At 40.2% G+C, this 17946-nt stretch overlaps 1 protein-coding gene across 1 annotated transcript in view; it reads right to left on the reverse strand.

Moving 5' to 3' along the window:
- The window catches only part of GNA12 (G protein subunit alpha 12), a 38783-nt gene that overhangs the window by 19681 nt on the left and 1156 nt on the right, over nucleotides 1-17946 (reverse strand). The window contains exon 2 of the mRNA XM_061473622.1: nucleotides 4620-4835. Coding sequence (XP_061329606.1) covers nucleotides 4620-4835 — 216 coding nt within the window. The remainder of the gene's footprint in view (nucleotides 1-4619; nucleotides 4836-17946) is intronic.

Here is a 17946-nt window from a genome sequence, read left to right on the forward strand (position 1 = left end):
ACTGACGTTCAATTTCTTGGGTCTTTCTAAAAAGGAGTTATTAAAAATTAGAAATTATTTCAACAGTGAGTTAACATCAACAATAATAGATCAATATTACATTTAAATTGATGCTCTAGTAATGGATTATGAACATATTTTGCATATTAAGAATATCTGCATTGAAACAGATGCCTTTTGCAGCCTCCTTGGATAGCCATGCTCTCTTCTGTATCAAGAAGGGTGGTATCTGTAAGCACAAGTCAGAAGCCAGTGTAGCTGCAGGCGAACAACTCAGCACAGTTGCCTTAACTGCAAATAAGCTTTGGAGTTCAGAGTAAACAGCCCCATCAATGCTGAAGAGATAAGAATATGACTTGTACCACAGGAAAAGTTCAGGAGCTCTTGAAATACATAGTTACAGGCTAGAAAGACTTGGTGTCTTGAAGGGAAGCAGTAAGAATCATTCAAATAAGATACTGCTTTGACTAGTTAGGATGGAGATACAAAAACAAAACCAAAAACAATGTACATGCTTAAAAAAGCTGATAAAACAATGTTAGTTTTGCTTTAAGAATTGATGAAGCCAGATGATGGCCTCTGCAGATCTACTTGTTGTTACCTCAAGCTCTGTAACAGGCTGGCACACACAGTATGATTCTGTTACAACCGTGACAAAAGTGTAATTTTCTTGCCTGACATGCCCTATTTGTCCCATCTTTAACCACAATGACACGAAGTGTGCCAAGTTGTAACAAGTCAAGACAGTAGCTAACCTCACTTCAGATTTCATTTGTTCTGGACACATTAAAACCAAAGTAAATGGCTTCTCACATTCTCCCACTAGAAACTTGGGAGGAAGAACAGAAGCCAAAACAGAAACCAACTGACCAAAGCAGATCCTACCTTGGCCTCAATGTGTTTATGGCACAAAAGGAAACAACATTTATAGGTGCGAAAAAGCTTGCAGATACATGCACCTGAACTCCCAAATATACCCAAATACTTGTTATGAGGATCAAAGTGAAGAAGCTTCCACCCTTTCAGCCAAATGATCACTGAAATCCCAGGGTCCTTTCTGCAAGAAGCCATTCAAAATAGAATTTGTCTCCACCTGCTGGCAATGGAGAATTAATATCCAGTTGCCCAAAGTACCACGGGCAACCTCAACAGAACAAATGTTACAGGACATTTTGCAACACGTGATGAATGTATTCATTTCTAATATACAGACAGAAAATGGGGTAGGATAATGAGGGCAAGGGAGAGGAGAGAAGAATCACATCCTGATTACAAAGGAATTCCTATTCTAGTAGTTAAAAAATGAGGACGGAGACGTGACAATGTAACCAAATATACAATGAAGCTTTTGTCCCCAGACTACTTGGCTTGCATACAAGGAACAGAGGAACTTGGGTTGGTGGGGACAGGCTGGGGCAGGGGAAGAGCGAGAAGCTGATGTTTGTGAAAAGAAAGTGAAATTGGTTAGTCTGCTTTAAGAAAGACTGAAGAAAAGAAGCAATAAAGCACCCTGCTATTGTAGAATCCACCCACTCGCTTCTGAAATGCTCAAAGACCCAGACAGGCATTTACAAACAGCACTTCTAGGCACTGAATGTGAAGCAGAAAACACTGAAATGCCAGAGGGAGCTTCTGTAGACCGAGAGAAGCAGCTTTCCAATTACATAGGGGTTATGGTCAGAGCCATTTTCTTTCAACTATTTTGCTACTGATGAATCAGTCATTAAGCTCAGTGTGACAGACCATAGGAAGACACCTGTACACTGATTTTCAGCTCTAGTTAACCCGCCAACATGTTCTACTTTGTATTTTTAAACAAAGTCACACAACTTCCTGGAGAAAAAATAGAGAGTTCAAAAGCAGACCAACATGTCCCATTGCTCAGCAGCTAAAATAATAACAATAATAGAAAAAGGAGCCGGTGTTCAGCTGACTGCAAGACCAGGGTAAAGAAAATGCAAGCGCTGAGCAGGGTTATTATTTCAAGGATTGTTGAGAGGCATTCAGAAAGATGACAGTAAAGCAAAGCTTCACAATCTTAGTGATGATTTAAAAATTATTCTAAACATAATAAATTCAGTTCAAATAAAGTATATTGCATATAATAGCACATTTATACTCTGTCAGAAAGGGAGTGCTGATGCAGAGGTTTTCTTTAGCCTTAGTTAAAATCAGTTCAGAAAAGATTTATTTTCTCAGTGCGGACCGTATCTGGCTTCTATTTATTTACATGAGTCTATACTATATCCAGTGAGGGTTTAAACTAAATGAAGGTATGGGTTTATACATATCATATATAATTATAAATAAGGCATTTCCTTAAACCACCTGCTTTCTTTAAGAACTTAAGCAGTTTTAAACTTATTTTGTTAAAAGGGGCTGCACTGCTGCTAAGCCCCATGTACTCCGGGAATTAGACTTCTGCTGAACCTAGAAGCAAGGCATGGAAACTTGTTCAAGCTATGCAGGTGTTAGTAATTCTTTTAGCAATCAATCCAGAAGTAGCATTTGTATCCTCGAGAATAATACTGCAGAGAATTATTTTAAATGTATGTAAGCGCTTTTTATTTACAACTCAGGTACATTATAATCTATTAGCGATGCAGCTTGCCCAGTAAAACAGCAGCACCCAAGATCTTCGAGTTTAATGCCACAGATGCATGCAGCAGGACCAAGTTACACAGTGGTTCAGTAATACACCATATCATTGCACTACTGACAACCCCTCTGGTACCTGCAGGCAGTTCCAGTATTACTAAAAAGGTTATATGAATGCCATCCAAAAAGATGCATGAGAGAACTATACCATGGTGTTGAAGATGACAGTGTATTAAATGATCAGTTGCATGCCTGTGTGCTTTGGGTTTGTGGGCCTTTTTTATTTTTTGGAATTTCCTGTTTAATCCTCAAAGCCAGAGAATGCAGAGGTAGGCCTACTAGTCTTGGAATGCTATTTATTCAACAAACTGGACTTCTTTTTTTCCAGTTTGATGCAGTTTTATTGCTAACATGTACAGGAATGAACCTCCCACATGATCCCCATCTGAATCTCCTCCTAAAAACAAACCCCATGCTTGCTCATAGCATTTCCCAGAAAAAAAAAAAGCAATTCTTAACAGGCTGCTGGTGTAATTATTCCTTACTATACTGGATTCTCTTAGTAGTTATCTCATGTTAAATTCAAGTTCCCTATGGCATGAACCATCTTTTTATCCCACATTTGAACAGCGCTTAGAACAGCAAAGTCTTAGTCTGTGTCTACAGATGCAAGGAATTACGGAACAATTAATCTGTCTTCTCCCGCCCCGCACATCCTTCCCCCCATTCCCAGCGCTGTAACATGGAAATTGTTACATTTTTAGCCCGAGGAAAGGAGGTTTAAACAATCATCCTGTAACAGCTTTACCTAGCCTTTATTTTTCAGCCATTTAGCAGCCTCGTTGATACTTCAGTGACTGATTTCAAAGGTACCGAACAAGACAAATCAGGAATATACTAGTGGAGACAGAAGAGTACCTAAGGGCTGCAACATAAATTTAACTACAGTATCAGACACTAGAGAACCTGCAGAGAGGAGCAGCATGAGGAAACAAACATTTCACTACTGAATCTCTCCAGCTTTCCTTCAGCAGTATCAAGTTCCTTCTTAAGAGTTTAAGGGAGACTATACAAACCCATGCTTCCATTCTCTACCTAGCTCCTCTAATTAAACATTGATAACATATGAGGCATGAAGAATTTCAACTGTAACTGTTTCTCCTTAATAAAAAAGGAAAAAAAGCTGGATGCAGTCTGGGGACAAAACACTCAAAACAGACTTCTACCTGCACATTAATATGCCAAAATCAAAGATTTACTAGAACAATTAGGATGTCACCACATGTAATTTTCCAAGTGACTAGCGGTACTAGGTTGCATGGATCACTATGTGGTTTCACTGAAAAAAAAAAAGAGGAAAAAACCCATCTTGTACATAGGAAGAGAAAGAGTAGGTTATTAACAGCTGTCAGAAACATATTCCATACCAGAAGTGCAGCTATTTTGGCACAAGAGCATGAAAACCTAATAATGAGAAAGCAAGGAAGATAGCACATTTTTACGCTCACTGTCATCTTTCAGTGCTTATCCAAGTTTCACTTGCAGACGTCAGGATGAAAAGAAACAGCCAAATAGCAGCAGCCGGAATGGGTGGTGCATTCACTTCAAAAAGATCTGCACACAGGAATAGTTTGCCAGTATCAATATAGTGCAAGCTGGCAGGACTGGAAAGTTACAAATTAAGTGTGCCTTCATCAGTGACCTGCTATGAACAGACCTACTGAGCTCCTAAAATATTTTTAGTTCAACCAATTCCTGCCTTTTTTGGTTCCTCTTGCTCTTCCAGTTTATCCAGTCATGTGCACTTTTCCACTCCCTCTTTACTGCCATGTAGTTTTTCAAGTTTGGCTCCAATTACCACTTGTTTCTGCTGCTGAAGTGCTCAGATTTACAGCACTACTATAAACGGTGATGATCATCTGATGCCTGAATCTTGCATGTAGCAAGCAATCTTTCAACTGAAGAGAGATGTATATGGCAGGGAACTTTTTCCTTACCACCATGAAGATGGACATACTCACCAGCTGATACTCGCTCCGACGGCTGAAGGCTTCCTTGATTCCCGAATCCCTCCACAGCGCTCCCAGTGCGGGTACATACAGCTGGAAGGTGGCAGGCTCTATGGGCATTCCAGCTTTGTTTTCAAAAGCCATCAAAAACATTCCGTGCTTCCCATTCTCCGTGTACTGCCAAGGGATCCCCAGTTTGTCCCGTGCATCAACCAGAACCCTGCAGCCCTAAAGAATGATTCAGATAAGAAAGTCAGTGATAAAAAGATTAAAGTGGAAAAGAACAAGGACTCAGAGGTACTTGAAACTCTTTTATTTTTCTTGTGAGACTGAACTCAGATGAGAATCATAAATATCGTTTATTGCAACGTCTCCAGCAGAAATAAGATAGAAAGAGCTTGTTTGTATAAGCAACTTATCCACAATGTATTTCTCCAGGTGGAAAAATACACTAGCAGCAACAGCTAGTTGCAGTAAGCAATACTACCAACAGATAACAGAAAGTAAACACTGAATGTGTGAGAGAAGTACCTGGGAACTAATGTATGATCCTCACAGCTGTAGTTTTAAAAGTAACACCGTGCCTGAAAGAGAGCTCTTCCATCTTTCTCTTTCCATTTGGGTTTAGATAACAAAAATTACATGGTACTAGTCTCAAGCCTTAGGAGATCAGAAGAGCCTCAAAAAAAACATTGCTGAAGGAAAAGCTGTATATTCTGGTGAAGCAAAGTATACTGAGCAACCAAAATTGAGGGAACTTACCAACTTCCAGTGCTGTATGCTTCCACTAACCAGTTAAATATTTAGGTGAAAAAGATAGCAATACCGAACTAGCAAGATCCAAAAAGCATGGTGCTGTAAAGCATGATTTTGGAATCACAGAATGGCTTGGGTTGGAAGGGACCTTAAAGCTCATCCAGTTCCAACCCCCTGCCATGGGCAGGGACATCTTCCACTAGAACAGGTTGCTGCAAGCCCCGTCCAACCTGGCCTTGAACACTGCCAGGGATGTAGCAGTCACAGCTTCTCTGGGCAACCTGTGCCAGTGCCTCACCACCCTCATAGTAAAGAATTTCTTCCTATTGTCTCATCTAAACAACCCTTATCTGTCAGCTTAAAGCCATTCCCCCTTGTCCTGTCACTACAATACCTTGTAAAAAGCTGCACTCTGGATTTCTTGTAGGCTCTCTCTAGGCACTGGAAGACCGTTATAAGTCTCACCAGGGCCTTATCTTCTCCAAGCTGAACATGCCCAACTCAGCCTGATTTTGATATTTGGATGCTGTACACCCCAGCTTGACAGATTTCTTGGAAATTTACTATAATGAGCATCTTCCATTTAAACACTTCCATGCAAATGGTCACCTCCAGAAGGAAAGCTCAGTGACAAGAAGACTGAAGACACAGCACAGATTTCAAGCTACTGGGCTCAGAAAAGCAGGTGCAGTTTTCCATCAGTATCACCCTACTCTCTCAACTTGCCACACCTTTGCTAAGAAGTCATGACAGGTAGGTTTTGATACTTTATTTCTGGTAAAATCTGGAAGGAAAGTGATCCTGTTCTCAAATTTAACTGAGGATTACCAAAACTGCTTAATTTCACATTTTGCAGTTTTTATGGAAACCTAATTTCATATTCCTGGCAACAAGCCAAACACGAGGCTAAGCAACTTTGAAACTTCAGTCTTGAATCTAACTACACCTCTACTAACTAGTTTCAGATGGTGAATAGTTATGTCTCAATAGTAAGCACCATTTCAGCAATTGATAAATCCTTTAAAGGTGGCTTAGCATCTTAAGTACCATCTAATTCACAAGTAAAATCTGTGGATTGTATTAAAGTACTTGGTTTTCTTCTTTGTTTGTTTTACAGTTTATGAAAAGAAATAAAGAAAATTGAAGTTCTGTTTCCACATTATACAACTGATTTTTTTTTTTTGGCATACTTTAAGCTATGCACAAAAGTGCACGTATGTTTTCTTAACACTTGAACCTTTCACCTCTTCAGTCCTTTAACAGCACCACACAACAAGAAACAGTAATTTTCCCAATGGAAGTTAAGATTTGAGAGGGAATTGGGAAGCAATTTAATGTGAATGGCACAGAATAGCAGCTCAAAGAGAAGCATCATGGTTGTCACTGTGCAACAGTGTTCCTGAAGTGCAGTTTCCCCAAAATGTAAATATTTATGATTCTCTAGTGAAAGTAGAGAATATATATCCACACTACCATGAAAAGACTAAAATTGAATATATTTACAAACTGCTGCTTTAAATTCTAGACATAACTATTTAGTAACTGTCACACAGACCAAAAGCCAACTCTCATCCCTAGTCACAGTTTATCCCTTTATTAACAAAAGTCTCTAGATCTGCATTGTTTAAACTGTGTTAACAAATACAAGCATGAAGAAAATCACTTATACTGTTCTGTTTCTGAACTGCAGATGCCTACATGAAGTCTCACAACATTAGACACTTCTGCAAGCCTATCACTTACACAGAGCTCCATCCCAACTGCAATTCAAAGCCAGTGTCAGCTTCCCCCAACCCCTAGTTGAGAGCTTTGATTTTCCAAAGCATCGTGGTAATCAAGACTGGTGGGACATCACAATTTATAGGCATTTACTGCCAGGTCTGTGTCTGTGCAGCAAGAAGTGTTTATGAACAGAAATGGTTAACCAGCACTGTGCGTCGGCCAGGATCACCATCTCCCCACGCTGCAGGCCCTGCGGAGCTCCCAGCCCACACAGGCCAGCTCTGACCTTTCACCTGCTTGGGCTCCAGCTCTCTGCAATCATCTCCCCCAGCCACTCAGCTCAGCTCCGGCTTTTCCATCTTACAGCTTTCAGACTGATTTAACCCTTACCCATCTCACAGCTACTGCAGTCCCTTCAAGGAATGGTGGCAAGATCACGCAATTGCCATCCTCCGCGCACTTTCCCGCACTGTTGCTCTGCCTTTTCCTGCTCCCGCTGGAGACACAGAGGATCTCAAGAGACTGTTGTTAAGGAAAGTTTCATCATTTGTTTGGAGAAAACCATAGAGCAGAGTTTCAATCGTGCGTAGAGACTGCTCCAGTCCCAGAATAGTCACTTATCTTCTGGCTGCTGCTCCTTGGAAATGCAGGTTTGAATCTCACTGGGCAAGTGAGAGAACTAAACTTAGACTTAAGAGACCCTATGCGAGAGCATTAACTACTCTAAGGTGACCCATGGGGAGCATGTAGCATCAGCACCTTCCTCTGACTGTGTTAGAGAGAAGAATGGTTGGCACCAAATCAGAGTCCAATCTGGGACAGAGCAGCAGATTCAGATGTAGATACATCAGCTTAACACTGACAAAACAGATACAGACACACATAGAAAACCAATTTTAAACACCAAATAAAGAACATAAAGAATATTAAACGGGTGAGTAGGAATGCTGTCCTATGCACACCCACAGGAACAGCACCTCTCAAAATCAGGATCTGCAGAACACACCAGCTCTGATGCACCTACAATGCATCAGGAGTAAAAGCTTTACAGAGCAAGTAAAACAGCCAGCTCTCAGCAGTTAAAAGTATTTGTGACTCGGCAAGATCCCCAGTAAAGTGAATCTGAACTTAACATTGCTCCATCTCCACAAAACAGTTCCATAAATGCTACAAGCAGATGTCAGAAAGACGAGGAGAAAAAAAAATTGCCAAATTTAGACCCCACATACTGCTATTCTCGCACTTCAGAGTTACTGGCAACACTTTTTTGCAGCCACAGAAGCATCTGATAATCCTTGCCCCATCAATCTGCAGAACAAGTTACCATAGGAAAGGCTTTCTCTTTCTGGAAAGAATTCAAAACACTTTCCGCAGGTCTTTCCTCCAAAAAGCCCATCATGGGAGACAGCCAGAGAGTCACTTTCATCTGTAGTTAAAACTGCTTGAAGTTTATATTGATGCCCAGAGATAAAGATTTCATTTAGAAGAATCAATTTAAACTAAAATTACTAGAATCTCCATTTATTATAGAATGAACAGAATAGTTTAATATATTTAACAATAAAGTATACTTATAAAAACTCAATCTGGACTCACACACCATTGGTACAAGTAAGACAAAACCACCAAACAAGTCTTATTGGATGTACAACACTCCCTCCCAAGCTCAAATAGCAAAGGTAACACCAGACTATTTTAATTGCAGTGCTCATTTCACAGTAAACCTTCCCAGCACTGCTATATGACAGTTTTTCTGCATTATGTATTTACAGTAGAAAATGTCAATTCACTCTTTCACTCAGAAGACGGAACACTGTCAACTGCCATTCTGTTTTCAAATTTGGAACATGGAAAAAAATGTGGCAACCACTATTGATATGAAATAAACTTCTGAACAGTTCAGCTGATCAAAAGCTTTTGTGCTGCAGTCAAAGCAGGACCTAGAATAAGCACAGATGGAAAGAATTAAAATTCACAGATAAGGCTAGTGGCAGGCAAAACAGTAACATACTGGAAGCACCAGTTAGGGAGGAAGTTCTCTGTTCCATTCATTTCTGAACAATTTTTAACATATTCAAGTCACTGTGTATGTCCCTGGCATGCACAAAACCTGAGCGGAGAGAGCGTAGAACAAGAGAAAGTGTAACGAGAGTGTGACATGGTCTAACTCATGAAGTAAGTTTTCTTCTTTCAAGAAGAAAACACTAAACATAGCTAGAAATTCAGTTTTGAAAGAAGAAAGAGGAAAAAAATAACTAAGGCATGATATACCAGAAACCTACAGAAATTACAGACCAGTTGCAGAAAAGGAGTAGACAAAGACTATTCTGTCCCTGCCCCTTGCTACACAAGTACAGGAGGTACACTTGTAAGAGTGGTGCAGCAACACAGATCTCAAACAGGAGAGTTAAACTAAGAAGGGTTTTGCCTGTACACCTCCCAGAGAGACTTAACTCATTTACATAGGATGTTGGCCAAAAGTATAAATGGACTTAAAAAGAATTCAAGACAAATTGATGGAAGAAAGGTCCAAAGAGAACTATTCAATTACATTCCAGATGCAGCTCCTGGCTCAAGAAGTTTCCGAAACCAAAGGCTGCCAGTAACTGGGAGAGTATACCAAAGTATCACATGGCCTTGTTCTTGTACCCGGGTTCGGTTGTGGGTTGTTTTTTTCCATGTCAGAGACAAAGCACTAGATCCATGGCCTGACAGAGCACAGCTGTTAGGCACCGAGCAGAATGTTTGCTACTCACCAGCAGTATGAAGGGTTTACGAGCATTTGCACAAACGCTCATTGCTGGTCCTGACTCAAAGATACTTTTTTCCTTTACTTTGGAAAGTGTTCTAGCTTTGGAAAAGAAGAAATCCAGGTTGTCTTGTACTTTTAAATAATAATTAAGCAATTTGGGGGGGATTTTTAGAAACGTTATCACCAGTAGCGTGACTTGAAGCCAGAGATGCTTGCCAATACATGAAAAGAAGTGGCGCAGTATTTAAAGAGCAGCTTGATCTAAGAATATTTTACATCAGTTGTTATACTACTACATAAAACACCACATTCACATTTTAAATTATTCACATACTCCAGGACTTGAAGGATTCGTTATCCTTAAAATCTCACACCTTTCACCAGATGGCCCAACTCAGTGGCTGAGTGAACGCACCACAGTTAAGCATCAAACATGCAAAGTGAATAATAGGTTTGGGGAGCCTTTGCTAGTGAGCAAGGGAAGGTTCTTCCAAGTGCAAGCTGACAGTCAGGTGATCAAAAGATTTGATTATTCTAGTCAAGTGTCCAGAGAGAACTTGCAAAACTACTTAGAGTTTATATACAAGTAGCCTCCTACAGTGTATTTTCTCAAAATAATTGAAGAAACTACTAGTTAGGAGATCACAGACAACAGAGTAACTGTTAAGCATGAAATACTGCAGTAGCTACATTTTAAGCTTTTACTGTTAATACACTGCCCAACCTCATACCAAAGCCCTGCATCTCCAGCATCTATGTATCAGTTAGAGGAACTGTTGTGAGAGAAGTGCTCATCACTGCTCAACACTCAATCAGGGGACTTCAGGTCATGGCTAATAGGCAATATAGTCTTCCCCCATGGCTGCAAACCCGCATCGTAGGGAACAGGGAGAATCAAACATGCTTCCCACTGTGCTTTTCCTCATCATTGTTGGCAAAAAACTGGCAAAGTCTGAGGATCACAATTCAGAGAGACAAATACAGATCTGAGCTAATGCCAAAAGGAGTTCCACCTCAGCAAGATACTTCTAACAGACCCTTTGAGCCAGTGCAACAGGACAGAGCAAATGCAGCTGTACGAACACAGGTCCAGCTGGACTGGCAAGTCTGACTGTACCAAAAACCTGCAGCAGCTCCATGATCACTAGTGCCAATACAAGACAGAGAAAGCTGAATCACACAGCCATAGATGGGACTGGACTCAGCAGCATTACTTACTGGCAAGTTAAGAAAGATGATAAAATGTAACCTACTTGTATTTTTAGAAAACATCTCAACCTTCTAAAGAAGAGATTCTCAATTTTAAGTTTTAAAAATAAAGTTGTCAGTGTTTGCAAATATAGTCCTATGCACTTTTTAAAAACTTGCTGCTTGGAACAGTTGGAAGGTGACCTACTACTAACCAAGTAAGAGCAAGACAATCAGACTTTTATGGCACACTATCATAAAAGAATTAATGGTGGTTTTATTTGATCGATGTCCTTGGAAAGTTATAGCCAAGCAGCATGGGAGACACCAATGTCATTAAGGATGAGGTTTCATGTTACATAGTGAGTCTAACAGCTTAGGTACCATCAAAAGGGGCATCTTTCCTGGTAGTGTCGTTCCACCCTCTGCTGTTTGATAGGTTGTCATTCATCTGAGCCCACAAGCCAGTCCAGTGAGCAAACGCCACCAAAACCCTAGTCATTTATGTAAAAGGTGGTTTCCACTGCCTGTATTAGTTTGCTGTGAGGCGAGACAGACACAAGGGCTAGGGGTGGGAGCAGCACTAGTTAGCCCAGTTAGACAACAAAAAGGCTCACCAGTTATGTGTGTATTTTCACCATTCACATATTCCAGTACCACCCAGGTGAGAGCAGGGTAAACAGTAAAGATGACCTACCTTCCAGCCCAGCATACAAATAAAAAGTGGGAACAAAGGGGAAGTGTCATTTACTTAGTCCACAGGAACACAAACATTAAGAAACATTTGGATTAGCCACTGAATCTCTGAATTGGGAGCAGCAGTGATGTCTGCTTGTCTGGAAACTCTGAAAAGACTCCTTGTCTTTGACTGAATCCAGCAAAAAGATGATGAATGCAGCAGAAGAAAAATACTCACTGCAAGCTTTACTTGCAACTCGACCCAAAGGAGAGAGATGATGACCTCAGAAGTGACGACTGACGCAGGTCCCCAAAATAAAGTTCTTAGAATCATAGAATCAACTAGGTTAGAAAAGACCTTTAAAATCATCAAGTCCAACCATTACTCCAGCACTGCCAAGACCACCACTAAAACGTGTCACTGAGGCCTCATCTACACAGCTTTTGAACACTTCCACGGACAGTGACTCCACCACTGCTCTAGGCAGCCTGTTCCAATGCCTGAGCACCCTTCCAGTTCCTAATATCCAATCTAAACCTCCCCTGGTGCAGCTTGATGCTGTTACCTCTTGTCCTATTACTTATTACTTCAGTGAAGAGACTGACCCCCACCTCACTTTCAGGCAGTTGTAGAGACTGATAAGGTCCTTCTTGAGCCTTCTCTTCTCCAAGTTAATGCTTCCAGAATTACATTATGAGGCTTCTTTTCCCGAGACCATCATGCTAATATCTAGTTCATAATTAGTTCATGCTTTCAAGAGAGCAGAAGCAGCATCTGCAGCTCCAAAAGTATCACCATCAGGTTTTCAAGACCCTGTCATGTGCCCTCATAAATATATTGTAAATATACAGTATATTTATGCCCAGCAGATGTGCTGCAACAGAAGGGAAGGGTAGAGAGGGAACGGCCTTCCAATGCTATAACAAGAACAGCTCCTGACCCTCACAAGGGTAAAAACCCCTCCATGCAAGTGAAGAAAAGTCATTTGGAAACTCCACAGTCCGATTCCTTTTAGTTTTTTCTCTTGTTGTAATCTGCATTGAAACTTACTTTTTCAAACAATGTGCACTAGTTTGCCTGTGCTCCAAAGTTTTCTTGTAAACATGCTAGTAGCACAATTTGCTGTTTCTTTGCCAATACTGTTTCCAAGTTCATTATATATGTACAATCAACCAACTGAATATAATGTAAGCTCCCAAATTTAGTCACTCAAGTGACTAAACTTTTGTCTGGAAAACATCAAAGTATGTGTCTACAGTCTCCAGGGACTAACCCATGTTCTGCAATCCTAATGACTACATCACAAGAGCATTGTAAGCTCTATTTTCGAACAACGATGAATATTTATCACTTACTACTGACCATTACTCCTCTCCCACTGTCCACCATGATGAAGACAGACTGCTCTCTCCTAGCCCAAGCAAGACACATCCCAAGGCAAAGAGCCCACCAGAGCTGATGGATTTTGTATTTAAGACACAGAAAATACATCAACTGGAAGTCCGTAAGAGTTTCATTGATTAAATGAACCTGAACAGGAAAACCAACAAGACTTCAACTTTTTTTTTCACTTTTTTCTACATAATTTTATATTATTTTTGTGTTACAATAACCACAACATGGTATAAGCATAAACAGATAATCAGATGAGCATAAACAGACAATCTGGATAATCAGATTTAAATACAGGTTCTATCACACAACTTTACCACTTGTATGTTAAATTTAATGCAAAAGCTCCTAATTAGCCACAGTTTTTACCATGTACTGTCATTCCTTTCAGAAGGTGTCCCAGCAGAAATGAGACTGACACTGTCCTGTGACCAACTACTCAATTAGAGCTAGACCCCAGCTTTGAAGCAACAGATTGAGTGTCACTATCATCCCCTCCTAACAGGCTCATCTGCATGTAAACCCAAGGGAATGTGGAGTCAAGTCAATTTAAGGAGTAACTAGAGTTTACATAATGGGAAGATGTATTCTATGCCCCCTTCACCTTTGCACTGTTAGAAGAAATATGCTTGCATTATAAATGACTAGGTAATTTGGTCACTTAAAGTGTAGCTCCCAACTAAACTGAGGACTATTCTTTCCCACTTCTCAGAGTTCCTATCTGTACCTGACTGAAGTCTACAAGTTGCAGGTTTTCTTGTTTTGGTTTTCAGTGACACAAAGTACACCTACCTTATAGTCAGAGACCATGAACATAAGCCCATTCAAGGTATACAGAGTACCTGCAGCAACGAAACAGCAGCTGTCTGGGCTTAGTATTGGCTGCAGAAGTCCAAAGCTCACCTTAAAATGGGCTTCAGCACGGGCTACTCATTTTGTCCGCTCTACTGTCACTCAAATACAAGCTGATAAGAAGAAACTCTCATGTATACCCATGTGTACTACAACTGCACTCAATAGTCCCAAAGATATATCCTAAGGGAATCTTCATGTTCAAAATCTTTGGTTTTCTCCCCCAAACTCAGAGCCTTCAAGCAAAGTTACATGACATTTCCTCAGAAGTACTTCCTCAGTCAATCACCACAGACAACAAGAACACACTCACAGACGTACTGAAACCTTCAGGTGGCTTTCTCATTTTCAACACTGGAATAACATTACCAGAAACCTCAACAGATTATACTTTAGGCTTTTAAAAGCTGAACTTTTTTTCCTCTTTTCAGATTGAAATCCCCCAAAGAAGCTGGTGCAAGAACCACTCTTGCTCTTGTAGATTATTTTCTTATGCAGCTGAACCAGGTTTTTTCAAGCAGCATGACATTCTTGTACTTGAAACAAAATAACATTTAGACAAGGAACATCAGAGCCATGATTCATCAGGTATCTAAGACCTTTAACTGTTATCAAAGGAAGTAGCAAGGCCAACCTATCTGTTTTGGAAGGTATCAAAAGATTTCTTCAGCTGTAGTTGGAAGGCATCAAAATGCTCATTTAACATGATCAGACATCTCACAGATTTGAAACTAAAGGTACAGAAAGTTTTCCAAGCTTCCCTGAAAACCCAAGAGTCATCTTAAAATTCATGCTGCAGCAGCTAGCCCTGTCCTATCCACTTTCCTTTTCCAGGTGGGTGTGCTAAAGTTACGAAGCCTGTGTACTCATACCAGAACATTAACACTACTGCTTTTCACTTCAGTCATCAAAAAGTTTCAGAAAGTGACTTTGAAACTTAGCCCCGATTAACAAGCAAAACCCTAGTTAACCGATGACTATTTACCTTAAACCAAAGCAAAACTAATGTATTTGAAGACCATCCCACAAATACCAGAAAAAGCTAGCAAGGCCCTGAACCATCACCTGTACTAAATGGAAAAGTAAATTCTGTATCACAGATTTATTTCGTTTCAGCATTTTGTTTCTAACTAGGGTTTCCCCAAAGTAGGAGACGAGAAATAGCAAGAACAGGGTGAGGAGAGAACTCAGCACTGGAAAGATATCAGAAAAGGAAGAAGCTGAAAACTCTGGATAAAATGGAAGCAGACACTAATGTCAATGAATACTTGAGCAATGTTATTTTAAAAAGGTTTGACTGTTCTCTGAATCAGTTTCCTCTTTCTCCATAAGCTGTATAGACTGACTAAATACTACTGCAATAAGCACTTCAGAAATATCAAGCACTATTGAGAGAGTAGGAAACCTCCTCCTTCAGTGAGAAGTTTAGTCATGGCTGGAAAATGAAAATTGACCATTTAATCCCAGAGATTTACACTGCATTTCTAACTCAGATCTCAGTGTTGCAGAAGCTTAACAGAACCATTGTTTGACCATGCTGAGAACTGTGTGGAAAAAGGGGCCAAGGTTGCTGCAGCTGTACTTAACATCAAACAGATTCATATGCTATTTGATAGGATCATTCTCACACAGTCCACATATCATATTATAAGAATTCATGTTATATATTTTCTGGTAAGCCAGACACATGATGATCTCCGTTCCATTTAGTCTTAATGAGTGATGATTCTAGTCTGAACTTCCTGAAAAAGTGAAAAGAATAAGTAATCTAAACACTACTATAGAAAGAATAGCAATCAGATTCACTTGACAATTTACATCAAAGAAGCAGAACAAGTTTACTTGAAACATTTTATGGTTATCCACAGAAAAAAGTTGAACACAAGAAAGTATTACTCAATTACCCTAAAATAAATGCATTGACAACACCACTATGTTTTGAAAGCCATATAATTCTGTTGTGGTATTTGATTTCTCCCTGATGATTACGGCAGAATATCCAGGTGTTAGGAGGTTTTTTTTTCAGATGAGCACAAAGCAAACAGAATATCTAATGCCTTCTTCCCACCCTCCAGTCTCAGACCTCCTTCCCACCAGAAAACTCATTTACTTCCCTTTGTTTGTACTCTCTTATGCCTGCTCTTTCCATAGCGACCACCCCCAAGGCATTCCCCAAAACCTATGGGTGAAGAGTAAATTGTATTCTTATATTCAAGAGCCACTTCTGCCATCTGGAGAAACAGAGAAGGCAGAGGCTAAGAGATACTGCCCTAGCTAAAAGGACAGCCTAACTTAATGCTCCCAAATCACAGCCTGCAAGGCCAAAAGCACAACCTGTTGAAGCATATTAACTCATACAAAAACACTTACAAATTCTAGTTTGATGATTAGGAGGCTTAAAAAGATGTTCAGCTGACAACAGTCCAAGAAGTGTTGTTAACTACCAGCCTTGAAATCAGACTAGCACGCTACCTTGAGGACCTGGATTCTACCCTAAGGTCTGCAACTGCTCAAAGCCATCCAGCAGACAAGTGTTTCAAGTGCATAACTCAGCCTGCCCTACTACAAGATGGAGACACTTTTCTTTCAAAGCACACCAAGCTTTACTGCTGAAAGCTCTAGACTTTCTGCATACATAAAATATTAAATTCTAACAGAACTAGTACTGCTTAGACAACTCAAAGAGAAAGAAGTCTCAGATTTTTCCTGTTTTCACAAAGTGCTTCCTTAAAAGCCTCTGCTACTACTTTAAACCAGTAGCAGTAACAAATAAATCCCTGGCAGTACCAAAATACACATTAAGACCTCTAAAATCCAACTCTTCTAGGTGTATAGATGAGAAAGCCTCCTAACACTCTCCTTGCTCACATAACTACAAATAAAGAGAAGCTGCCGAGCTTCAACTTTCTTGCAGTTAATGGGCTCCTGTAATCCTGAAAATGGATGAAAAAGAATGAAAGGAAAATTAGCCAACAATTTTCCTGCTCACTAACAGAAGCAAAAGCCCTCCATAGAATAGCAACATTCTCTAAAAACAAGAGTCACTGTATGCATGCACTTATTAAGTACATATAAAGCTTCTATTTAGAAACAAATCTGAAAATTTAGAAGTAACTCTTGTGATTCTTCACTTGCACGATTCCCTTTCCTTTAATTTGCTCCAAAATCTCAGTCTTACAAATCCACGCCCACCTAAGAATAAAGACAGTCTTACAGAAAAATACAGGCAGAAAAGGAGCAGTTCTTTTACAGAAAAAATATGAAGAGAGATATATTCTTCAGTGAGATTTTCATGCACCCTTATGTATTTTCTGTAACATGATCACTTCTATCTGCACAGGGCATCAAACCTTGTTTCCCAGAAATAAACAGTAAATGTCAAGGCTCATTTTCTTAGCTGTCTGTAGACTAAAGGCTCTACCTGTAGCCTTCATATTCTCCAATCACTAGACAAATACATTACAGCACTATAAAGCCTGCACACACATCGAACAAAATCTTCTTTTCTAAGGTACCAAAACAAAGTTATTTTCATTGCAGCACAATGCTTGGTAACATCCCACACTGCCCACACTCCCAAGGGCCTATGCTTCTCCATTTCATAGAATGGTTAGAGGTGGAAGAGACATTAAAGCTCACCCAGTTCCAACCTCCTGCCATGGGCAGGGCCACTTTCCACTATACCAGGTTGCTCCAAGCCCTGTCCAACCTGGCCTTGAAGACTGCCAGGGATGGGGCAGCCACAGCTTCTATGGGCACCCTGTGCCAGTGCCTCAGCACCCTTACAGGGAAGAACTTCTTCCCAGTATCTAATACAAATCCACCCTCTTTCAGTTTAAAGCCATTTCTAAACTGAGTAACAACCACTCATAGCTACACCTCCATAACGACCTGCTTCTTGTCCCATCTCGAGGTACACAGACTCAGAGCACTCAGCAGAGACATGAGAATTCCTCATCATTTCTTCAAATTTTGAAGTTTCGTCAGTTCTGACTTCG

This window comes from Pezoporus flaviventris, unplaced genomic scaffold (assembly GCF_033815535.1).
Source record: "Pezoporus flaviventris isolate CSIRO_AGI_PZ_B2104156 unplaced genomic scaffold, CSIRO_AGI_Pfla_v1 ptg000078l, whole genome shotgun sequence".
In the NCBI taxonomy this organism is placed as follows: Eukaryota; Metazoa; Chordata; class Aves; order Psittaciformes; family Psittacidae; genus Pezoporus; species Pezoporus flaviventris.